At 47.4% G+C, this 26,501-nt stretch overlaps 1 protein-coding gene across 2 annotated transcripts in view; it reads right to left on the bottom strand.

Annotated features, from left to right (window-relative positions):
- Window positions 1-23,985, bottom strand: part of IHO1 (interactor of HORMAD1 1) — a 52,668-nt gene extending 28,683 nt beyond the window's left edge. For both annotated transcript variants that reach the window (XM_032772620.1, XM_032772621.1), the window contains exons 1-2: window positions 23,916-23,985; window positions 2,635-2,809 (exon numbers count right to left, since the gene is read on the bottom strand). In XM_032772620.1, coding sequence (XP_032628511.1) covers window positions 2,635-2,809; window positions 23,916-23,971 — 231 coding nt within the window. In that variant the 5' untranslated portion in view covers window positions 23,972-23,985. The remainder of the gene's footprint in view (window positions 1-2,634; window positions 2,810-23,915) is intronic.
- Between the last annotated feature and the right edge of the window lie 2,516 nt (window positions 23,986-26,501).

The raw sequence follows: 26,501 nt of genomic DNA, 5'->3' as shown, positions 1-26,501 counted from the left end.
ATATAAAATGATGGGGTCTAAATTAGTTGTTACCACTCAAGAGAGAGATCTTGGAGTCACTGTTGATAGTTCTCTGAAAACATCCACTCAGTGTGCAGCGGCAATCAAAAAAGTGAACAGAATGTTGGGACTCATTAAGAAAGGGACATAAAATATCATATTGCCTCTATATAAATCCATGGTACGCTCATATCTTGAATACTGTGTGCAGATGTGGTTGCCCCATCTCAAAAAAGATATACTGGAATTGGAAAAAGTTCATAAAAGGGCAACAAAAAAGATTAGGGGTATGGAACTGCTTCCGTATGAGGAGTGATTAATAAGACTGGGACTTCTCATCTTTGAAAAGATATGACTAAGGGGGGATACAATAGATGATTATAAAATCATGACTGGTGTGGAGAAAGTAAATAAGGGAGTATTATTTACTCCTTTTCATAGGGGTCACCCAATGAAATTAATAGGCAGTGGGTTTAAAACAAACAAAAGGAAGTATTTCTTCACACAACACACAGTCAACCTGTGGAACTCTTTGCCAGAGGATGTTGTGAACGTCAAGACTATAACAGGGTTAAAAAAAGAACTGGATACATTCATGGAGGATTGGTCCATCAATGGCTATTAATCAGGATGGGCAGGGATGGTGCCCCTAGCCCAGGAGTGGGCAAACTTTTTGGCCTGAGGGCCACATCTGGGTATGGAAATTGTATGGCAGGCCATGAATGCTCACAAAATTGTGGGCAGGGGTGCAGGAGGGCATGAGGGCTCCGGCTGGGAGTGCAGGTGCTGGAGTGGGGCTGGGGATGAGGAGTTGGGGGTGCAGAAGGGTGCTCCGAGCTGGGACCAAGGGGATCGGAGGGGAGGAGGGGGATCAGGGCTGGGACAGGGGGTTGGGGCACAGGAGGGAGTTAGGGGCAGGCTCCGGGCAGCGCTTACCTCAAGCAGCTCCCAGAAATAGCAGCATGTCCACCCTATGGCTCCTATGCGGAGGCACAGCCAGCTGACTCAGTGCATTGCCCTGTGCACAGCCGTCACCCCGGCACCTCCCATTGGCTGCAGTTCCCACCCAATGGGAGCTGCAGGGATGGCACTTGGGGTGGAGGCAGCATGCAGAGCCCCCTGGCTGCCCCTGTGCATAGGAGCCGGAGTGGGGAAGTGCTGCTGCTTCCAGGAGCCATGCGGAATGAGACAAGACCTCGACTCCACTCCCCGGCTAGAGTGCCGGAGCGGTGCAAGCCCCAGACCCCGCTTCCTGGTAGGAGCTTGAGGGCTGGATTAAAACATCTGGAGGGCTGGATGTGGCCCCTGGGCCGCAGTTTGCCCACCTCTGCCCTAAACTCTGTTTGCCAGAAGCTGGGAATGAGCGACAGGGAATAGATCACTTGATGATTACCTGTTCATTCCCCCGGGGCACCTGGCATGGGCCACTGTTGGAAGACAGGATTCTGGGCTAGATGGATCTTTGGTCAGACCCAGTCTGGCCATTCTTATATTCTTATGTACCTGCCTAGGTTCCACTGTCAACGGTGCCAGCTTCTGTGGTGCCAAAGCAAAGGAGTGCTTTGACTAAGACTGCACTCTGCCCTTAACCCCATGCCTAGCAGACTTAGATACTGGGGATCTTCCCCTCTTGGCAGTCGGTTTCTTAGGCCTCTTCTTAGGCACTCTGGATGGTGAGCGATGTTGAGATTCAAGCACACTAGGAGGCGCACTCCTTACTGATCCTGCAGCACTTGGTGCTGAGTCTCACCAACTTGGCTCAGATGGAGGTCACAAGGCCACCTCCATGAGTACAAACTTTAGCTTGGCTTCATGATCTCTCTTTGTGTGAGACTTAAAGTCCCTGCAAGTTTGGCAATGCTTCCCTATATGAGCTTCCCCAAGGCACTTTAAGCAACTTGAAGGGGGGTCGTCACGGGCATCGCCTTATTGCAGGAAATTCAGGGCTTGAAGCCCTGTGACCAAGACATCCCTCAGCACTAGGAATCAACGGAAACCCTCAGGTGGGGTAACACCTAACTAACTATACTGAAACACTGATACCTGTAATAACACAGTTCCAGCATCTTCCAGTTGCCAGATGCTGGGACTGGACAACAGGAGATGGATCAATTGATAATTGCCCTGATCTGTTCATTCTCTTTGAAGCATCTGGGATGGGCCACTGTTGGAAGACAGGATACTATCTGACCAATATGACCATTCTTATGTTCTTACTAAACTATTTAGAATACAATACATGAGTACCCCGTCTATTGAGAGCACTTGAAAGGAAGATGAACAGTTGCAGTTCCCTCTCAGTTCCTCCTTACCACCCAGGGACTGTCAGGAGGAACTGAGGGGCCTCAGGGTCAGCTGAGCCCTTTATACTGGTGCCACTGGTGCATGGCAGCAAAGGGTTTTCAAGCTGCCCTGACAGGTACCACTGAGAGGAAAATTTCCAGTGACTGTGTATGTTGACACCAAGAGTGGAATGCACATGTGCAATCACTTGAACAAGAAACTGTACAAACATTTAGGATGATATGAGCCCTACCCCAAAGATCTTACAGTCTTTTGAATTAATTTTGAATTGTTAATACTTCCCCAAAGGTAGTACAATGCTAGCTGAGAAATTCCAAGAGTCAGACTCACATCCTGAGAGTTCTGCTGGGAGCTTTTTTGTTGTCTTGACTGTGCACTGCATTCCAGGGGCACTGGTGCTGACTGTGAGTTCTCTGGACAGAACTGGGAACCAAAGAGGAACTGAGAGTCACTGAGGCTGGAATAATCACTAGGAGCACTGCTCCGACTGGATGATTTATTAGTCCTGAAATAATGTAGAGCAGAAAGGGAATGAACCTCAAGCAAAAATCATGACTAAGTAATGAAATAGCAAACTATTTTAGATAATACTGTAAGCCAGTTAACCTTCAGACTGTGTGTTACAGAAAGGAAGGAAGGATGGTTCTGTGGTTAGGGCACTTGCATGGGACTTGAGAGACCCAAGTACAATTTCCTGCTCTGCCACAGATTTCCTTTGTGACCCTGGGCAAGTCATTTAGCCTCACTGTGCCTTGATTGTGTTTCAACTGTAAAATGGAAATAACAGCAAAGAGTCCTGTGGCATCTAATAGACTAACAGACGTATTGGAGCATGAGCTTTCATGGGTGAATACCCACTTTGTCGGATGCATGCGACAAAGTGGGTATTCACCCACGAAAGCTCATGCTCCAATATGTCTGTTAGTTTATAAGGTGCCACAGGAATCTTCGCTGCTTTTACAGATCCAGACTAACAGGGCTACCCCTCTGATACTTGGAAATAACAGTAATTCTCTATCTCATAAGGAGTGTTGCAAGAATAAATACATAAAAAAACGGGAGGCAGAGTCTATGGTAATGATATCGTACATAAATCGAGATTAGCATGCATAAGAACAACATCATACTGTATGGCTCTCCAACATTTTCATTCTGCAGTCCACTTCAGAAAATAGCCACTCAGGGTAACACCTGTTCTACTAACCACTCAATCCTGTATTGTTGGTTATTAAACACATCCTAATGGACTACCGTCAGTCCGGGACCTACAAACCAGTTTGAGAGTCACTCTCTTTGTTTCCTGCTAAAAGCTGTGTGATGACTGGGACTGTTCTTAATGTTTGCTGAATAATTGTGTTGGTGCTCAGTGTCCCTAGGCAGTTCTTAAGTATCTAGGTGTGGGGATAAGGGTGGTGATTGCTGCAGAGCAAAGGGCCAGTGCACCTAAATGCCTGGCACTCTGTCTCCTAGCAATTGATGGCCTGGGCCCCTCCTCTCTAAAGGTGCCAACTTGAAGGTGTTGGAACAAGGGATCAGGGACCTTCCTGGCCGGGGAAGGAGCTGAGCAGAGAGGAGGGGCTGGAGGATTGAGCTTGCTGGGGATGAGAGGTATGAAGTGCAGACCTAGGGGTATGGCTCATTGCCCCCCAGAATGGACCGGCGAAGGGTCTGGTTCGTCTGTATCTAAAAGCTCTGTTTTTAGAACCCTGTTCCGTCATCGAAATAAACCTCTGTTTTGCTGGCTAAGGTGAGTCACGTTGACTGCAAAGGGGGTGCAGGACCCTGTGGTTCCCCAGGACCCCGCCTGTGGGCTCGCCTGTGGACAAGGCACACGGCAGGGGCAGAGGATGCTGAATGCTCCAAGGAGAGACCCAGGAGGTGAAGACGTGTGAGTTTCTTGCCCTGAAGAAGTCTGCTCCAAGGGAGAGGAGGCTCCCCAAAGTCCTGACTGGCTTAGTGGGGAGCAGTTCCAGAGCATCACCCAGGGACTCCGTGACAAGCTGACACACATTAATTGTTTATATTTACCCTGAATGAAGGATGGCTCTTATGCCCACCAGCTTCACAGGCACTTTACCCAACACCCAGCATAACAAAAGCATAATTCCATAGTCCCACACATTCTCCATAAAACCTCATTCAGCCTCAAGTTGTGGACACTGATGCTATAAAGGTGCCAGATAAGTACCTGGACAAATAGACTTTTCCACATCTCCCTTTCCTTGGTCTTGCAATGGAGACACCCTTTTCAGGGGAATCCCGAGGCAACCTCTGGTTAGGGAAACACTGTCAGTGAGGTTTCAAGGGAAGCACCTTGCCAGGGAGTGGGAAGGAGCTGCTAAGAACACAAGGCTGGCATGAAAGGACAGGGCCGCCACACAGATGGAATTGGCCTCTTGTTGTTCTCCTATGGGAATTACAGAGTTTGAAGGTGGTTCCTGCAGGCTGCTTCCATGGGGAATGACAGATCCTGTTCTACATTTCTGATGGAAAAATTTAAGAAAAATCTCCACAAGGAGAATCTTGAAATTTCCTTCTCCTTTTCTCACTCCTGTAGATTTTCCTGCAGGCAAGGCTAGATAGGTGGGGACAAGTGGGCTATTTCAGACAGCATTAAATATTACATAGTTAGATCAGATGCAATCAGGGCCAAAACTCCACTATAGCTAGTCCTAAGCCTGGTTGAAAGAGGAGGAGTGTTGGAAGCCAGCAGTAAAACTTTGCCAAAGAAACCCATAAAATGAGTTCTTGATGCACCCTCTATGAAAACTAGGGCATTCTTCAGAAACAAAGTATAGCATCCTCATCTGAGCGTGAGTGCATCTTTCTGGACAGATGCAGTCAAAGGAAAACGTTCAGAAAATAGGAATATAGGGACATGAACTGGAGAAAGTGCAGAACTGGCTTAGATGTTGATGAAAAGGAAAATGCAGATTGCCTGAATCCAAATGGAAGGTAGCAAAGGCAAGAGATAAAGAGCAGGCTATGAGCTACTATACTATGGTACTCTGAATAAGAGAAATTGAGTTGGTCTAGTTTTACACAAAGTGATGTGGGAATGTGTAGTGGTTGTGGATAGGACAAGTGACAGGATAATTTTGGTGAAAATGGCCCCCTAAATATTATATGTGCATAAGAATCCCAAGTGGGATGTAATGAACAAGAAAAGGAGGATTTCTGGGGAGAAATGGACACCATTGTACAGAATGTGAGAAAGAAAGAATCATAATTGGAGCCATAATTGGGTGTATGGGGTGCTAGGGAGGGGTAGTACCTCTGATGGGGGGATCTGTCGTACCCCTTCGGGGATGGTTCATCCACTTTGGTCCCCACCTATCACTCAGCTCTCACCTGTGGCTCCAAGGAGCTGTAGCACGCGCAGTGGGCACATCCCGGGCAATGGCTTCGACAGGCCGGCTAAATCAGGTGAGTGTAACTGATGGGACTCAAACCCTCAGTGAATTAGGGATATGCCTACCCTGCATGCGACGTCAGCTCCGGCAGACTAGGTGAAAGAGATCACTAAGATTCAACGGCCAAGAAGGCGGTTCTGCAACGCTTTGTGGACAGCAAAGCGCTTGACAAGGCACGAAAGACGTCAAGCCCATTCACTGCAACCAAAGAAGTTATCAGTCATGATGATTTTTCGTGCTATTGGTGTCTGGCTTCTGAGGTCGAGAGAGTGGAATTGCTCCCGTGCAACGGCTCTGCCACTTAAAAAGCTTTCACGCACAGGTCCTGTGCAAATCATCAAACATCATCATCATACCACCCAAGTCCTGTGGTGATGCAGGAGGGGCAAAGTGACAGGTGAAGGTTACCACTGGGAGTTGTAGTCCCAATCCTGCACGTAGGCGGCCTGTGGATATGTGGTCGTCCAGCTCTGTACCTGGGGCAGCAGAGTTGCCTGGCAGCTTCCCAGGCGTCTGAGCAGCTCTCTTCAGGATAGCACTGCTCACCCTAGTAAGGGAGGGGCCTAGAAAAGGTGGCCTAAAAATTGCCTGCCCTACAACAACTGGCCAGCAAGCCGTGGCTGGCAGTTTAACCCAACCTGCGGCCGAAACCAAAAGAAAAATTTGAGGAAACTTACCAATGATGTATGGAATGTTCGTACCCTCATGGATCAAGAAGCTGTTGCAAGACCTGAGAGAAGGACAGCTCTCATTGCTCGAGAACTAGCCCGCTACAACATTGATATAGCAGCATTAAATGAAACAAGATTGCCTGGGGAAGGTTCCTTGAGCGAACCAGGAAGTGGTTACACCTTCTTCTGGAAGGGTAAGACTGAGACAGAGGACAGAATACATGGAGTTGGTCTGGTAATAAAAACCTCATTGATGCATCAACTCCCAAACCTTCCAGTGGGTATCAATGAAAGATTGCTGAAACTACGCTTCCCACTAAATGCCATACGTCATGCCACCATCATCAGTGCATATGCACCCACTCTAACATGCTCCGACAACTCAAAGGAACAATACTATGAAGATCTCGACAGATTGATTAAGGCCGCACCTGTAACAGACAAACTACTCCTACTTGGAGATTTTAATGCCCGAGTCGGGGCTGACAGCAAGAACTGGAAAGGAGTAACCGGGCCACATGGTGTAGGTAAAATGAACAGCAATGGACTACTCCTTTTGAGCCTTTGTTTTGAAAATGACCTGACCATTACCAACACTCTGTTCCGACAAGCGGACAAATACAAAACGACGTGGATGCACCCTAGGTCCAAACAGTGGCATCTGATAGATTATGCCATTGTCAGAAAGCGAGACATCCGAGATGTAATGATCACCAGAGTAATGCAAGGTGCAGAGTGCTGGACAGATCACAGATTAGTCAGGATGTCTCTTCAACTTCACATCGCTCCCGCTCAGCACAAATGCCCTAAGCATGTGCGACCTGCTTTCAACATAGCCAAACTGAAGGATGCTCAGTGTTTCAACAATTTCCAGAGGATTCTTGATGACAAACTGACATCCCACGGACAATTGATTGGTACTGTAACCGAAAAGTGGGACCAGTCCAAGCAGATAGAGACTGACACAGCAATAACATCTCTTGGATCAAAGAAAAGAACACATCAGGATTGGTTTGATGAGAACCAAGAAGAAATATGTTCAGCAGTGGAAGTAAAGAGAAAAGCCTTTATCGAATGGCAGAATGACCCCTCCTCAGTCTTTAAACGGGACCATTTCAAGTACCTTCAGAGCAAAACACAGAAAGACCTCCATCAGATACAAGACAACTGGTGGGAGAGCAAAGCCAAAGAAATTGAGCTCTATGATGAGACTCACAACTCAAAGATGTCCTTCAGTGCTATTAAGACTGTCTATGGACCTTCTAAACCAAGGACAACACAGTGTTGTGTTGTCTCATCAGACAACACAACACTGATTAAAGATAAAGAAGGCATCAATGAAAGATGGTGAGAACACTTTAGCAACCTTCTCAATAGACCATCAACCGTGAATAATAATGTCCTCAATGAAATTCCACAAACAACCTGCTCTGACAGATCTTGACTTTCCACCCACTATAGATGAGATTAAGAAAGCTGTTAGCCAGATGAGTTCAGGAAAAGCTCTTGGAAAAGACGGGATACCAGCAGAGATATACAAAGCAGCAGGTCCAGCAGCATTAGCAGCGTTCCACAGCGTGATCATCAGCATCTGGGAGGATGAAAACATACCACAGGACCTCCGCGATGCTACTATTGCCTCTCTTTTCAAGAACAAAGGCAGAAAAGCAGAATGTGGAAACTATAGAGGCATATCCCTCCTCTCCGTTGGTGAGAAGATCATCACCCGCATCATCTTGAATCGCCTAATAGTCAGTATTTCCGAGGCAAATCTACCTGAAAGTCAATGTGGTTTCCGACCTGGCCGGAGCACAGTCGACATGGTGTTTGCTGTCAGACAAATACAAGAGAAGGGCATTGAACAGAATATGCACCAGTATCTGCTCATAGATCTGACAAAGGCGTTGAATCACACAGGGGAAGCCCTTGGACCATTCTACACGACTTGGCTTCAAGAAAATTTGTCCAGATTATACGCCTTTTCATGACAGCATGACAGGCGAAGTATTGTCTGATGGAGCCACATCAGCCCCTCAACATCCCCAATGTCGTGAAACTAGGATGTGTTCTATTTAACCTGTTCTTTCCATGCGTCCTATAACCATGCAATGAAAGATCTGGACCGAGATATACTTGAAATACCTGCACGATGGTTCACTTTTGACCTCCGTCGCCTGATGCAAGACTAAGACAGTGCAGAAACTCCTTCTTGAGCACTCTTTGCCGATGACTGTGCCTCATGGCTCACATTGAAAATGATCTTCAGCATATTGTCAACACGTTTGCTGAGGCCACAACTCTTTGGACAACTATCAGCCTTGGAAAGACAGAAGTTCTTCATCAACCTGCACCTGGATCAAATGCTTCTTCCGAGTATCTCCATGACGGCACTCATCTTAAAGTAGTGGAAACTTAATACCTGGTAGTGTCATATCATAGGGATCACTGGATAATTAGATCAACACACGAATCCAAAAGCAAGTGAGCACTTGCTGTCTGCAGTCAAGTTTAAACCACATGTAGAGTCTGCTGTGGGGAGAGGGGGTCACCTCTCTCTGGGGCGCGGGAGCCAGGCTGCCTCACTACCTGTGTGACACAACAGTTCGGCCCAGACCCTAGCAGGGCGTGAGCAGCAGTTCCGTTTATAGAGACCAGGCCCTGGATCAGGGTGGGGCAACAAACAGGGGTGCCGGGCTCAGACCCTCAGGCAGGGGCTGAGCAAGCAGTTCCGTTTATAGAGACCAGGCCCTGGATCAGGGCAGAGCAACAAACACTGGTGCAGAGCTCAGACCCTCAGGCAGGGGCTGAGCAAGCAGTTCAGTTTACAGAAGGTAAGAGGCCCAGGCTTCTGGGCCTGAGTGTTGGGGCAAGGGGGAGACTGCCACCCGTGAGTGGGGTGGCAGGGGGGACACAGGCCCGCCCACTCCTCTGCGTCCCAGCCCGGGGCCCTAACAGCAGCAGGTGACCTGCTGCTGTGTCAGTGGGGATCCTGGCCGCAACACACTGACATTGGCTCTTGTTCTGCTGCAGCCAGACTAGGGTCGGCTGCCCCCGGGCTACTTCCAGACTCCCCCTCGTGGCTTACCTGGATCCAGGTGCATGGGTTCGTCACAGTCGGGGCTGGAGGGTAGGTCCGGCAGCTCCTCGGGGTAGCGAGCATGGGGAAGCTCCAGCAGCTCCTCTGGATAACGAGCACGGGGGAGCTCCAGCAGCTCCTCTGGGTAGCGAGCACGGGGAAGTTCAGGCCACTCTGGGCGGCTACCCTGGGTTGCAGGAGTCTCCCAGTCCTGAGCTCCCGGAGGGATGTCCGCTCACTCTGGCCGCTGGGTCCTCACTCAGCTCGGAGGGCCTGCCCTTATACTTCCGGGTCGGTGCTTGACCCCCTTTATACTTCCGGGTTGGTGCTTGACCCTTTGTGGGGCAGGCTCAGAGCTCTGTATCTCCACCCAGTCAGGCCTCCGGCTGGGCTCTTCGTCCTCCAGGGAGGCTGGGAGCCAGGCCGCCTCACTACACACTACAACATCAGGATGTCAACAAAACTGCTTGTGTACAGAGTTGTTGTTCTCTCATCTCTTTTGTATGGGTGCGAAACATGGACACTATATAGGTGTCACATCAAGCAGCTTGAAGCATTCCACATGCGCTGCCTCCGCAACATCATGAAGATCCACTGGCAGGACAAAGTGCCCAAACCTGAGGCCCTCAAGACAGCCCAAATGACAAGCATCAAAATGATGATCATGAAGTCACAGCTACGTTGGACTGGTCATGTCAGCCACATGGATGCCAACAGAATCCCCCACCAGCTTCTGTATGGTGAGCTCTCCCAGGGCATCCGGCATATAGGTTGTCCACGGAAACGTTACAAGGACACCATCAAAGCCAATCTGCAGTACAGCAGTATCAAACCTAGGGACCTTGAGGACACCGCCAGCGACAGAACACGGTGGCGTACAACAGTTAGAAATACCTGCATCGGCTTTGAGGAAGACCGCTGCCAGCGTCTACAAGAGGCACGCGAACAATGTCACAGAGCATCAGCAGCGCACAATCCACTGACCGCGAACTTCCCATGCATCACCTGCAGCAAAATGTAGAATTGGCTTGTACAGTCATCAAGAGATGACCAACAATAGATGATCTGCACAGATTTGTCATCATCGGATCAATGGACTACCAAGAGAGAATTGGAGCCAACCTTAATGGTCACATGAGGAAAGATGACAAATACTTCCAGATAAACCAAGCTGAGCTGAAGAATATCAGAAACTGAAGGGTCATACCAGTGGAAAGTTATGCAACTCGACATAGAATGCTGGTTCTTGACTGTGGATACATATTCTACATAGGAAGAAAACCGTCCAAAGCAGTAGAGAAAATCTAGTGATAAAAGCGCAATAAAGTTAGCAAGGAGATAACAACAGAACTGTAGCAGAAAAACTCTTTAGAAGGATTAAGAAATGTTACAAATCAATGACAGAATCATATTGAAAGTAAAATTCAAGAATGTGCAATGAACTTGCTTGGTAAAAAATAAAAACAAAAAAAACCAGAGCCTTTTCCCCCAGTGAGATCTGGTGGTGGAATGAGAAAGTACGAGAGGCTGTGAAGGAAAAGACAAGGTGTTTTAAACTTTGGCACTCAACACTCCAACAGAAGTATTTTCAAGACTGTAAAAAAGAGCCAAAAAGCAAGAGGTGGAAGCCACTAAGGCTAAAGCTACGGAAGGCTTTTATGCCTCTCTTAAAATGAAGGACAATAAAGAAATAGACAGACTGGCAAAGACCCATGATAAGAGAACTAATGACATTGATCTCACCAAAGCCACTAAAGATTAAAGTGGAAATACGTTAATCAATGAGATCCAGATTAAGAAAAGATGGAGAAATTATTTTGAAAGATTTGTGAATGAAGGGAATCCAAGAGAACCACGCTGTAGGATAAAACCAAACCAGGGTCTGGTGGCATCTGTTCTAGAAGTTGCAGAAGCATTGGGCAATGTGAAAAATAAAAAACCTCTTGGCCTTGATGGCACACCAGCAGAAATATGAAAGTGCCTGGGGCATGTAGGCATGACTATATTGACACAACTGTTTAATTTCACCATGAGGACTGAGAAGATGCCTGATACCTGGAAAAAGAATACATTAGTACCAATCTTTAAGAGAAAAGGAGGCATAGAAAAAGACTGTAGTAACTCTCGTGGCCTTAAACTCATGAGCCACGTGATGAAGATATGAGAAAAAGTTATTGATAAGAGTAAGAGACTACGAAAAGAAGTAAAGGTCAGTGACAATCAGTTTGTATTTGTGACAGACAAGTCAATAATGGATGCAATCCATAATGGATGCAATAGCTTATACACAAACATAAATAAAAGAAGAAAATCCTGCACATAGTTATCATCAAAGTTGCGAAGACTTATGACCACGTTCTGAGAGCAGTCATCTGGTTTTATATGGGAAGGAAAGTGATCGCTGAAGACTATGTCAGACTGGTCCAGGACATATTTGAGGGTGTTGTTACCACTGTTAGAAGCCCATGCAGAGAAACTGAACAGTTTCTAGTAAGAGTTGGAACACAGCAAGGGTCAGCACTAAGCTCCTTTTTGTTCACATGTTCAATACACTTACAGAAAACATACAGAGAGTGGCACCCTGGTGAATGCTTTTTGCAGATGATGTAGTGCTCATGGGGGATAGCAAAGAGGAAGTGAAAGTAGATTTAAAGAGACGAAGGTGTGTACTTGAATGAAATGGCAAGAAAATCATCAGAAATAAAACTGTAGATTCCAATGATACCTTGCAGGAAAAGATGGTTACTCACCTTTGTAACTGTTGTTCTTCGAGATGTGTTGCTCATATCCATTCCAGTTAGGTGCAAGCGCGCCGCGTACACATTCGTCGGAAGATTTTTACCCTAGCAACACTCGGTGGGTTGGCAGGGCGCCCTCTGGAGTGGCGCCGCCATGGCGCCGGATATATACCCCTGCCAACCCAACCACCCCTCAGTTCCTTCTTGCCGGCTACTCCGACGGTGGGGAAGGAGGGTGGGTTTGGAATGGATATGAGCAACACATCTCGAAGAACAACAGTTACAAAGGTGAGTAACCGTCTTTCTCTTCGAGTGATTGCCCATATCCATTCTAGGTAGGTGATTCCCAAGCCTTACCTAGGTGGTGGGGTCAGAGTGAGATGTGGCAGAATGCAAGACTGTTGAGCCAAAGGCTGCATCATCTCTAGACTGTTGAACCAGAGCATAATGCGAAGCAAAGGTGTGGACCAAGGACCAGGTAGCTGCGCGACATATTTCCTGGATTGGAACATGGGCCAGAAAGGCAGCCGATGAAGCCTGAGCCCTGGTAGAATGTGTGGTGAGGTGGCTCGAGGAAACATGAGCCAAGTCATAATAAGTGCGGATGCACACCGTCACCCAAGAGGACATCCTCTGGGAGGAGACAGGTAGGCCCTTCATTTGGTCCACCACTGCAACGAAGAGTTGGGGCGATTTAGGAAAGGGCTTCGTCCGTTCGATATAAAATGCGAGCGCCCTATGGACATCTAGGGAGTGCAATTGTTGTTCCCGTCGAGATGAGTGCGGCTTCGGGAAGAAGACTGGAAGGAAGATGTCCTGATTGGTATGGAAGGCCGATACTACTTTAGGGAGGAACGCTGGGTGCGGTCGCAATTGCACCTTGTCCTTGTGAAACACAGTATACGGTGGGTCCACCGTGAGCTCCCAAAGCTCGGAGACTCGTCTGGCCGATGTAATGGCTCTGAGGAAAACTGTCTTCCAGGACAGATATAGCAGCGAGCAAGTTGCCAATGGCTCGAATGGTGGAGACATAAGTCTGGTTAAGACTAGGTTGAGGTCCCAGGTAAGGGCAGGGTGGCGTACTTGGGGGTATAGGAGCTCCAGGCCCTTGAGGAACCTGGAAACCATAGGGTGTGAAAACACGGAGCGGCCACTCTCTCCTGGGTGGAAGGTAGAAATGGCCGCCAAGTGCACCCTCAATGATGATACCGCTAGGCCCTGCTGTTTGAGAGACCAGAGGTAGTCCAGGATGGTGGGGATCGAGACCTCGGCGGGAGTAACATTTTGCGTTTCGCACCAGCAGGAGAAACGCTTCCACTTGGTCAGATACGTAGACCAAGCGGAAGGTTTTCTGCTACCCAGGAGTACTTGTTGCACTGGGGCAGAGCAACGTAACTCTGACTGGGTTAACCACGCAGCAGCCATACCGTGAGGTGAAGGGACTGCAGTTCTGGGTGGTGAAATCTGCTGTGGTCCTGAGTTATGAGGTCTGGACGAAGAGGCAGGGTGATTGGGTTGGCTATCGACAGGTCGATCAACATAGTGTACCAGTGTTGCCTGGGCCATGCAGGGGCGATCATGATCAGGCGAGCTCTGTCCCTGCAGAGCTTTAGTAGGACCTTGTGAACTAACAGGAATGGTGGAAAGGCATAAAGTAGTTGGCTCTTCCACGGAATCAGGAAGGCGTCCAAGATCGAACCCGGGGAGAGACCTTGGAAGGAGCAGTACCTCTGGCATTTCCTGTTCTCGCGGGAAGCGAAGAGGTCTATGTGGGGAAATCCCCAATTCCGGAAAACAGAATGTATAAGGTCCGGACGAATCGACCACTCGTGAGACAGGAAGGATCTGCTGAGTTGATCTGCCAGAGTGTTCCGAACTCCTGGGAGAAAAGACGCTACCAGGTCTATCGAGTGGGCTATGCAAAAGTCCCATAGTTGGATCGCCTCCTGACAAAGGGGGGAGGATCGTGTCCCTCCCTGCTTGTTTATGTAGTACGTGGCCGTCGTGTTGTCTGTAAACACTGAGACACAATGGCCCTGTAGATGTTGCTGGAACGCCTGGCACACCAGGCGGACTGCTCTTAGTTCTCGGATATTATGTGTAACGCCAGCTTCTGAGACGACTAAAGGCCTTGAGTGCGAAGATGTCTGAGGTGAGCACCCCAGTCGAGAGATGACGCGTCCGTCATCAGGGACATGGAGGGCTGTGGTGGATGGAATGGCAGTCCTGCACACACCAGGGAGGGCGTCAGCCACCAGTCGAGAGAGTCTAGGATGCTCGGGGGAATGGTGACTACCATGTCTATGGCGTTCCTGCCTGGGCGGTAAACCGAGGCGAGCCAAGTTTGAAGGGGACGGAGATGTAGTCTGGTGTGCTTGGTCACAAACGTGCAGGCAGCCATGTGACCGAGGAGGCCGAGACAAGTGCGAGCCGAAGTTATCGGGAAGTTTTGAAGGCTTTGTATAATTGATACTATTGCCTGAAATCGGGGTCGTGGTAAACTGGCCCTTGCGAGATTGGAGTCCAGGATGGCCTCAATGAACTCTATTCTTTGTGTGGGCACTAGAGTAGATTTCTCTAGGTTGATCATCAGGCCTAGTTGCATGAAGAGGTCCTTGACGACGCCCACATGACTGGTGACTTGGGTCTCGAGGTCCCGAATGAGCCAATTGTCGAGGAATGGGAAACGTGTATTTGACGACAATGGAGGAGGCAGCGACCACAGCCATCACTTCGTGAATACCCGAGGGGCTGCAGAGAGGCCAAACGGAAGGACCGTAAACTGAAAATGCTGACGGTTGACCACAAACCGGAGGTACTGTCTGTGCGGAGGGTAAATGGCAATATGGAAATGTGTGTCCTTCATGTCGAGGGTGGCGTACCAGTCTCCGGGATCCAAGGATGGGATGATGGTCCCCAGGGTTACCATGCTGAACTTCAACTTTTTCATGAACTTGTTCAGTCCTCACAGGTCTAAGATAGGCCTGAGGCCTCCTTTCACCTTGGGGATTAGGAAATATCGGGAATAGAACCTCTTGCCCTTAAGTCCTTTGGTACCTCCTCTATAGCACCATGGCAAGGAGTCTTGACCTCTTGCAAGAGGAATTGCTCGTGAGAGGGGTCCCTGAAGAGGACAAGGAGGGGGGTTGGGAGCGAGGGAGTGAAATAAACTGGAGGTGGTATCCGAATTCTACCGTGCGTAGGATCCAACGATCTGAGGTTAATTGGGTCCACGCAGGAGAGGAAGGGGAAAGGCGGTTGTAAAACTGAAAAAGATCCTGGGAGACAAACTGGTACACCGCTCTCGAGCGCACCTTCAAAAGTTCGGTTTGGGTCCCGTCGTTGGCTTGGAGGGACTGTTATTCTGACCCCTTGAGATCCAGACTGTCGTCTGCAGTTGCCTCGACCTCACCTCCCGCCAAGTCCTGTCTTGGTCTAGGCGGGGGGTAACAGCATTGAGTTGGGTGTGGAAGGATCTTCGTTGAGTCTGTGGTGTATGCATCCCGAGCGAACGCATAATCACCCCGATTACTTTCAGACTCTGTAGCCTGGGGTCCGTCTTCTCGGAGAATAGACCCTGGCCATCGAATGGCAAGTCTTGGATAGTGTGCTGAAGTTCAGGTGGCAGACCTGACACCTGAAGCCATGATATACGCCTCATGGCGATTCCAGAGGCCACAGTTCTGGCTGCCGAATCGGCAGCGTCCAGCGAGGCCTGGAAAGAAGTTCTCGCCACCTTCTTTCCTTCCTCCAACAGTGCCTTAAATTCTTGGCAGGAGTCTTGCAGGACCAGCTCTGTGAATTTCCCTACCACCTCCCAGGTGTTGTAATTATACCTGCTAAGTAGGGCTTGCTGGTTCGCCACCCTGAGTTGGAGGCCCCCTGCGGAGTAGATTTTACGGCCCAACAAATCCATGCGCCTGGCCTCCTTAGATTTGGGGCAGAGGCTTGCTGGCCATAGTGCTCCCGTTCATTATACGGACTGTACGACCAGTGAGCAGGGAGGAGGGTCACGTATAAGTACTCGTACCCCTTAGAGGGCACCAAAGTACTCCGTTACAATCCTTCTGGCCTTGGGGTGGATATAGAATGCCGGGGATTGCCAGATGGTATCTGCCTTAGCTTGAATCGATCGAATGAACGGTAAGGCCACTCGAGTTGGTGCATCCGCCAACAATATATCTACCACTGGGTCCTCAACCTCTGGAACCTCCTCCACCTGCAGGTTTATATTCAGGGCGATGCACCTTAGGAGGTCCTGGTGTGCCCTGAGGTCAACTGGAGGCGGGCCCGATGAGGATGTCTGCTTTCATCCGGGGAAGAGGAAGATGAAAGGCCCGAGACGAGTGGGTCCTGTATGGTCTCCTGATCATGGGGGACATCAAGGACCGGTGGGACCTGAGGGTCCTGTGCGTGGATGGAAGCTTCTTCCGTACCCGCAGGAGAGGGGTGGCTGACAATGGCCTCTGGCTCCCAGTGTTCCGATGGAACTGAGCGTGATGTCACTGCAGGTCCACCTTGGGCTTGGTGATATGCCCAAGGTGTCCAGACGGACCACTGATGAGGTCCCTGGTCTGGGTCGTGGGTCTCTTGGAAGACTCGGCTGTGTGTATCCGAATCACGGTCCTGTGCGTAGGAAGCACTGTCCGCGTGCAATGATACAGATGTATGGCGAGATGGCCATGGAGGAGCTGAAACCACTTGGGAAGGGTCTCTGTGTCTGGTTGATCTGTCTCCACGTGGCACCGGAGAACTGTACCGGGAATGAGACTGGGACCTGCGACCGGAGCGGTGCCGGGAGGTCGACCGGGACCTTGAAGCTCGACGTTGAGAGTGGCTGCGAGAGGTGCGGTGCCATTAACGGTGCTGGGAGCTGGATTGGTGTTGAGAGTATCCAGTCAGTGAGAGGGAACTCGAATGGTGCTGCAAGTACGACCAGTACCGAGATGGAGAGCGGTACCGGGAATGCGAGTGGCGTCACGACCGGGACCGAGAACGCCGGTGGGACCTCGATCGTAAGGGGTACCTTTCGGCAGTGCCGAGCGAGGACGGTCTCAGCAGGGCAGGCTTGCCTATTGATTGGATAACCCGCACCGGAGGTGCCGGGGGTTGAGGCAGCACAGGCTCTGTCAGGGCAATCAGCACCCTTGCCATAGAGAATGTCTCCGGCATGAAGGGAACAATAAGCTCAACCACAGTGCGTGCCAGGGAGCTGTCAGACACCGGACTCGACGGCTCTTGCGAGGCCAGAATCAACGGCACTGAAGTTGTCAGTGCCGCGGCAGTTGTCGGTGCCGGGCGGTCCGACTTAGGCGGGTGCTCTGACTGCGACATAGGCACGGGAATCACAGGAGTCTTGTGCTTCTTGACCCACGGGGAGAGAGAGCGGTGCCGGGCACGCTTCTGGGCCGGCGACATTTGGTGCCGAGGGGCCTTAGCCGTGCCAGTGCGCTCTGGTGCTGAAGATGCACTTCTCCCTGGTGCGGACTGTCCGGCACTTCATGCCAAGGGCGGAGGAGTAAGAGCTGCCTCCATCAGGAGCTGTTTGAGACGAAAGTCCTGCTCCTTTTTCGTCTGTGGCTTGAAGGCCTTGCAGATGTGGCACTTGTCTGCGAGGTGGGATTCCCCCAGGCACTTAAGGCAGGAGTCGTGAGGATCTCCTGTCAGCATCGGCTTGTGACAAGCCGAGCACAGTTTGAAACCTGGTGAACTGGGCATGGGCCCCAGCACTGGGTGAGGGGAAAGGGCTAATTCCCAACCCCTCCTAACTATATACAATAACTACGTTAAAGAAACTAATAAAACCAACTAGAAATATAGAAAATTGAACTATATACACAATAACGATGAAAGAACTACGAGAAGCTAGGGACGTGGAGATCAGCTAAGCCGCGCTCCACTGTTCCAACGACCGACACGGGCTGTAAGAAGGAACTGAGGGGTGGTTGGGTCGGCAGGGGTATATATCCGGCGCCACGGCGGTGCCACTCCAGGGGGCACCCAGCTGACGCACCAAGCATTGCAAGGGTAAAAATCTTCCGACGAACGTGCACGCGGCGTGCACACACCTAACTGGAATGGATATGAGTAATCACTCGAAGAAGAAGACAAAGAGACTAAGTCTGGGGGGGGCCATGCACTACCAAAGGTAGAGAAGTTCAGGTTCCAACATTTGATAGTGCAGAATAGTGGTGAACTTGATGACTAAAATATAAGCAGAAGAGGAAAGACATGGCCTAAATGGAGAGAAGTGAGTGATGTGATCTGCAACAGGTATTCTCCTATCAACTTGAGAAGTGAGATCTACAAGAGAATTAGGCATGTCCTTTTGGATGGCTCCGGGGCACCGAGGAAGAGACAGGAGCAGATTTTGAACACAATGGAAATGGAAATGTTAAGACTGATGCTTGGAGCTATAAGGCTGGATGATGTTGGGAACAAATGAATTAGGGGAAGTGTTAAGGTGGCACCAATTATAGAAAAGCTGATGGAATCTGATGGCTTGGACATGTGAGAAGGAGATTGGAAAAATATATAGGAAACTGGGTATCACAATTAGAAATGGAGGGCAAGAGAAGCTTTGGAAAATACAAAACTAGATGGATGGATGGATGTTACACAAAAGGATTTGATTAGTTGAGGAGTTTCTGAGGATTACTTGCTTCAGAACAGACTGGAATGGAGAAGGACTAGGTGACTAAGGCTAGAAGAAGAGTAGTAATTTCTTCAGTTTGACATTGTTCCTGTGCAAAATGACAGGCCTGTAATTGCCCAGGTCTTCCCATTTACCCTTTATAAATATTGGCACAGCGTTAGCTTTCTTTCAGTCATCTGGAACTTCCCCAGTGTTCCCAGACTTACTGAAAAACAACATTAACAGCCCCAAGAGATCCTCAGCCAGGTCTTTGAAAATTCTCAGATGCAAGTTATCTGGATCTGCTGATTTAAAAAAGTCTAACTTTTAGTAGCTGCTGTTTAACATCGTCCTGAAATACTAGTGGAATGGACACCATCTGCTCAAGAAACTCCCTGCTATATCATGGAAACACATCTACACAGACACACCCCTAGAGCCCCAACCAGGGGTATTCTATCTGCTATCCAAGCTCCATAAATCTGGAAATCCTGGACATCCCATCATCTCAGGCATTGGCATGCTTACAGCAGGATTATCTGGCTATTGGACTCTCTCGTCAGATCCTATGCTATCTTCAAGACACTACCGACTTCCTGAGGAAACTACAATCCATTGGGGATCTTCCTGAAAACACCATCCTGGCCATGCATGTAGAAGCTCTTTACACCAATATTCCACATAAAGATGGACTACAAGCTGTCAGGAACAATATCCCTGATGAGGCCACGGCACACCTGGTGGCTGAGCTTTGTGACTTTGTTCTCATCCACAACCATTTCAGATTTGGGGACAACTCATACCTTCAGGGCAGCAGCACTGCTATGGGTCCCTGCATGGCCCCACAGTATGCCAACATTTTTATTGCTGATTTAGAACAATGCTTCCTCAGCTCTTGTCCCCTTGCGCCCCTCCTTTACGTGTGCTACACTGATGACATCTTCATCATCTGGACCCACAAGAAGGACGTCCTTGAAGAATTCCACCTGGATTTCAACAATTTCCACCTCACCATCAACCTCAGCCTGGACCAGTCCACACAAGAGATCCACTTCCTGGACACTACCCTGCAAATAAGTGATGGTCACATAAACACCACCCTATACCGGAAACCAACTGACCGCTATAGTTACCTACATGCCTCCAGCTTTCATCTGGACCACATCACATGATCCATTGTCTACAGCCACGCCTTAAAATACAACCACATTTGCTCCAATCCCTCAGACAGAGACAAACACTTACAAGATCTTTATCAAGCATTCTTAAAACTACAATACCCATCTGGGGAAGTGAAGAAACAGACTGACAGAGTGAGATAGGTACCCAGAAGTCACCTACTACAGGACAGGCCCAACAAGGAAAATAACAGAACACCACTAGCCATCACATACAGCTCCTGGCTAAAACCTCTCTAGCACATCATCAACAATCTACAAGACTTTGGGAGGCAGACTAGTCCTCACTTTCAGACAGCTCCTTAACCTGAAGTAAATACTCTCCTGCAACTACACACCACACCACAGAAACACTAACCCAGGAACCAATCCCTGTAACAAACCCCATTGCCTACTCTGTCCCCATATCTACTCTAGCGACCCACCCACATCAGCCACACCATCAGGGAGTCATTCACCTGCACATCTACTAATGTGATATATGCCATCATGTCCCAGCAACGCCTCTCTGCCATGTACATTGGCCAAACCAGACAGTCTCTACCAGGGGAGGGATAGCTCAGTGGTTTGAGCATTGGCCTGCTAAACCCAGGGTTGCGAGTTCAATCCTTGATGGGGCCAATTAGGGACCTGGGGCAAAAATCTGTCTGGGGATTGGTCCTGCTTTGAGCAGGGGGTTGGACTAGATGAACTCCTGAGGTCCCTTCCCAGGAGCAGCTCTATGTATTTTGCCGCCTCAAGCACAGCAGGCAGGCAGCCTTGGGCGGTTTGCCTGCGGGAGGTCCCCGGTCCCATGGATTCGGTGGCAGCCTGCAGGAGGTCCACCGAAGCCACAGGACCAGCAGACCCTCCGCAGGTATGCCGCTGAAGGCAACCTGCCTGCTGCCCTCGTGGCGACCAGCAGAGCGCCCCCCGCGGCTTGCTGCCCCAAGCACACAATTCATTTGCAAACTTAACTCCATTAATTTGGGCTTGAATAGGGACTGGGAGTAGCTGGCTCACTACAAAAGCAATTTTTCCTCTCTTAGTGTTGACACCTCCTCATCAATTATTGGGAGTGGACCACATCCACCCTGACTGAATTGGCCTTGTCCAACACTGGTTCTTCACTTGTGAGGTAATTCCCATCTCTTCATGTGCTAGTATATTTATGCCTGTATCTGTAATTTTCACTCCATGCATCTGAAGAAGTGGGTTTTTTTATGCACAAAATCTTATGCCCAAATAAATCTGTTAGTCTTTAAGGTGCCACTGGACTACTTTTTGTGGATACAGACTAACATGGCTACCCCTTCTGATAGTGGAATGGAAATTTCATCATTATCATATGATATGATTATATCATCTGGCTTTTTCTCAAATATAGAGCCGAAGTATTTATTGAACACTTCTGCCTCATTGACAATTCTACCAATTCCATCTAGTTATGGATTAATACCATTATTAGTATTCCTTTTGTTCCTAATATATTTAAACTCTTATGGTCCTTAACTTTGCTGATCACTGATTTTTAACTTGTAAGAAATTGAGAAGGAAAGCAAAAGGATACAATTCAGAGCTTCCAATTTCTACCACCTTCCCTTTTCTTCCTTCTGTGTGCGTATATAAGATGTTTTCCCTTTTCCTCTAAGACAGGTTGGTTGGGTTTTTAAACCAGCATAGCCTTTCTTGACTGTGGATTTTTGGGCATCTAGTAAAATATTCTTAAATGAGTCTCAATCATTCACATTTTCCTGTTCAACTTCTCTCTGCCAGCTGATCTGGCTCATAATTGCTTTCAGTTTTGTAAAAATCTACTCTTCACGAGCACCCAGTATATATTTTATTTGTTTAGGCTTTACCCTGCTTGCATACAATAAATATAACGAACAGTGCTTAATCTGTAATGAAAGAGGTTCCAGGGCTCAAGCAATTTATTTTCATAACTCATGTGGCAAACCCAGATAGGGTGACCAGATGTCCCGATTTTATAGAGACAGTCCCAATTTTTGGGTCTTTCTTATATAGGCTCCTGTTACCCCCCCGCCCACTCCCGTCCCGATTTTTCACATTTGCTGTCTTGTCACCCTAAACCCAGAGATGCCAGGGCAATGAACTGCCGAGCCCAGAGGTGCTGAGGCTGAGCCCTGGCAAAAATTAATCATTGGTATCAAGTCATGATCATTTGCAGCAAAGCAACCACTAATTTTTAGTTCTGCAATCAATTTCTCTTTATCTGTCAAGATAAGGTATAATGGAGAGTTCCCCTGTGTTGGATGCAATACTTTTTGCTTTAAGAAACTGTCTTGTATTAATTTTAGAAATTCCAAGGATATTTTAGTACTAGCGACATGAAACCTTCAGCACATCACTCAGATAAAAGTCCTTTATACATAGACTTTTTCTTAGTCTTCATTAATTACAGAGGCCTTTGTACTTAATTCCAACAAAATTAATGAACATTATGAAGGCATTCTACGCCAACTCAATATGCTCCAATAAAATGGAAAATGGATTGAGTAAGCCATTCGGCATCAAGACAGGTGTAAGGCAGGGGTGTGTCCTGTCTTGTTTTTTGTTTATGCCAGTCATCGACTATGGATTAAAATGATGCGATAGTGATACCTATGGCCTAAAATGGAACAATTCAAGGCTATTTGATCTAGACTTAGCTGACAACATCACTTTTATCACTGAAGATGCCAATGGACTACAAAAATGCACAAACCAAGTAAAAGAAGTAATGGAGAAGACAGGTTTGAGATACAATGCAAAGAAATGTAAATTCATGTTAATGGAGACTACAGGGACAGAAATAAATATGAAGAAGAGAAACTGGAGAAGGTGGACAACTTTACATATCTTGGAAATACCATTAGCCAGGATGGTACCAGTTTGGAGGAAATAAGAAGAAGAATCGGGAAGGCAAACACTGCATTTGGAAGACTCAAAACTATCTCCCTGAAGACAAAACTGAATGTAAACAAAGCAGCTGTTATCGCCATCACAACATATAGCAGTGACACTTGGCAACTTACCAAGAAAGAGACACAAAAGCTGAATGCATTTCATCACAAATGTCTGAGAAGAATATTGGGAATAACATATAGCGATAGGAAGATGAATGAAGAAGTCAGAAAAATGACTGGACAAGGCGCCCACTCACAAATAATCTATAAAAGAAGACATCAGGGGCTGGGGCATGTGCTGAGAAAAAGAATGCTTACCAAATTCTGCCCTGGAATGGAAGCAAGAAAACACATGAAGAAAGAGAGGAAGACTGCGAATAACATGGAAATGAACAGTTGTGAACGACATCAAGCATCTCAACATGAAATGGGAAGATTTGGAGAGAAGGACAGATGACAGGCAAGGATGGCTAATGTGGGTAGCCCAATGAGCAGCAAAGCACGGGATGGACTAAGGTCTAAGGTTGTACTTAATATGCTTCAAGATGTAAATAGGACAGAGGAAATCACAGATAAGACACACAAAGCCTCCAATCATTTTATCTGGCATAAAACATTTTCTTATGTGTTTTAATGTTTTCTCAAGTAAAATTAGAACACAGTATCAGATCAGTGCTACGGTAAGCACAGCTATTTTAGACTTTTTCATGGAAATCCTCAAATTCAGTAGCTGAAGTCTAAGTTGTACTGATGCATCACACCAAATAACAGTCATATCAGCTCCTTAACTGGAGACCTGCTAATGACCTCAGAAATAAACACGCCAGGAAAATTAGGATGTCAGCAGACAATGTTTCCAGTTTATTTGACTTAGTTCTGCAAAGGGCAATTTAAATAACTTTTACTGCAAATTAATGGGAGCAGCTACTCAATCTTTTAGCTAAATACAGTCAGTAGGCTTTCATGATTATTTGAATATTATAAATATAATAACAAAACCCAAAACCACTTACTTTGAGGCTGTGGGAGTACTGAACATCTCTTTGATATTCCAGATATTAAAATTCATTTTTTATTCTTATCTGTTAAAAATGAAGGAAAATACATGAGGATTGTCATCAGTTAGCTTAACATGACAGTATTTGCTGCATCCAGAGGACACAAATGTTAACAGCTACAGCTCTGTCAAACTGGCAATGACACATTACAATAAGCCATTCCCTCTAATTCAGGTTGGTTTGTTTTTTTAAACCAGCACAGCCTTTCTTGACTGTGGATTTTTGGGCATCTAGTAAAATATTCTTAAAGGAGTCTCAATTATCATCAGAGCCGTAACAAGGAATTTTTGTGCCCGAGGCAAGGGCCGGCTTCAGGATCTTCGGTGGCGGGTCCCTGAGTCCCTGTTGGAGGGAAGGACCTCCTGCTGAATTGCCGAAGAATGAATGAAGTGGTGGCGGCAATTCAATGGCAGGTCCTTCTGTCCGAGAGGGACTCAGGGACCCACCGCCGAAGCGCTGCCGATTGCGGTAGACCTGCGTCCCTCCACTTTGCATGCCCGAGGCAAGTGCCTCACTCACCTCATCCTTGTTACGGCACTGATTATCATTCACATTTTTCTGTTCAAGTTCTCTCTGCCAGCTGATCTGGCTCATAATTGCTTTCAGCTTTGTAAAAACTGGCTCTACAAGAGCACCAAGTATATATTTGTTTAGGCTTTACTCTGTTTGCATACAATAAATGTATTGAGCAGTGCTTCATTCATAGGTGCTGGGGCTAACTGCTGGAGCAAACATAAGCATTCCCTGAATTAAAGTTTATATTCGCCTGCTGTAAAACTTTCAAACTCAACCAACTTGTTGGATATGTTAAACAAGTGTTCAAAGAAGAATTCTGATTTTAGAGCTGCAGCTTCAGCTGGGGTTTTGGAACCCTCTGCTTATTTGTGTTTTGCCAGACATGGAGCACTGTGTAGATGAAGTCTGTAGGCTAAGGAGCCCTCAGGCTTTCTTGGAAGTTAACAAGCCTTGGGAGTATTTCAAACCAAGTCTTGCAGATGAATCATGTATGGCACCACACTATTCCCATACAGTACCGAGCTCTGTCCAGATAAGCATATTGTGCTAAGCATCCAAGTTTGTCACCTCTGTAAATGAAGATGAAGCAACCCTATTTTCCAATCCATCCCAAACTCAATATGAACCAACATTTTATTGATATTTATCTTATATTAATTTATTTTTAACTTCCCTTCTCAAAATCTTCATCACTGTGTGTTATACCACTATCCTCACTGTTACCCAGGCTTGCAACCTAAGTGTTAGTCAACTACCTGCTCTCCTATCTCACTTCTATGAAGTCACCAAATCCTGTCAATTCTTTCTCTGCAACATCTCTAAAAATTTATATTTCTTTCAATCCCCATGGCTAAAATGCTGGTCAATGCTTTGCTCATCTCCTGCCTTGATTAATGCAATCTCCTCCTCTTGCCTGTCTGCCTGTTCCCACCACTGTATTCAGAACACCACAGAGAAAATAATCTTCCTCTCTTGCCATTTAGACCATATCACTCTTTTCTTCAAATATCTACAAACACTTCTAAAGCCACAGAATAGATCACCATTTCTATCCCTGCAATATGAATGCACTGTGAATCAAGAAGGTCCAAAGAACTGGTCACCCAGTTCTCCATACTACTCAGTGTTATCAGAAACCAGTAATTCTGAGCCCAAAACTAGTTCTTCATCTTGCCCTTGGTTTAGTCATGGGCTGTTATTTTGGATCTTCTGCTCACTTGGGAAATGCTGGGGCAAAGGGGTCTTATCAGAGGGCTCTGCCTGCTGCTGCTCCCTTGAATCTGTATCTGACTCTGCTAAATGTAGTGTGCTTGAGGACGATGTTTGGGTTGGTTACTGTCAGCAAGGCAGTACTTAAGCTAGTGTGGCCCTATTCTATTGAAAGCTTTGTAAATTAATACCAGAACCATGAAGCAGATCTAGCACCAGGTAGAGAACCAGTGCAAGCTGTAGCACAGGCATTATTTTTCTCTTTTGACTTTCTCTACTTAAGGAGCTAGGAGATCAATCCTCAGAAGAGGAGTAAATGATTCTGATTTCACTTCTGTGTGAACCTGGATTAACTCTGTTAATGTAAATGGAAGTACACGTGTTAGTGAGATCAGAATCTGGCATAAGAACCCCACTTTATGTATTGTATTTACATCAGGCAGCAGAGATCTTTAAATGTTTCTGCATGGCATTTTTTTTTTTGTTTATTTGTGTCTCTATATCATTTTAAAGAGACAGTATACAACAAAAAAGGTAATTTGCTGACATTTAATTTATATGCAGGCTATCAAAGAGCTAGGTTCTGTGACAGCTGATTTTGTATTACTGAGGTACCTTCAGGCTAGATTAAGGGTACGTCTACACTGCACGATTATTTTGAAGTAGTTTAAACCGATATTACGAAACCGATGTTATAAAATCGGTTTTGCGCGTCCACAATGCGATCACAAAATCGATTGCTTGTGTCCATGGTCCAAGGCTACCATCGATTTCAGGAGCGGTGCACTGTGGGTAGCTGTTCCTCAGCTATCCCAT

The sequence above is a fragment of the Chelonoidis abingdonii genome, chromosome 17 (assembly GCF_003597395.2).
Source record: "Chelonoidis abingdonii isolate Lonesome George chromosome 17, CheloAbing_2.0, whole genome shotgun sequence".
NCBI lineage: Eukaryota > Metazoa > Chordata > Testudines > Testudinidae > Chelonoidis > Chelonoidis abingdonii.
Note: the sequence above shows the minus strand (reverse complement) of the source record. Positions and strands in the feature narration are given on the sequence as shown.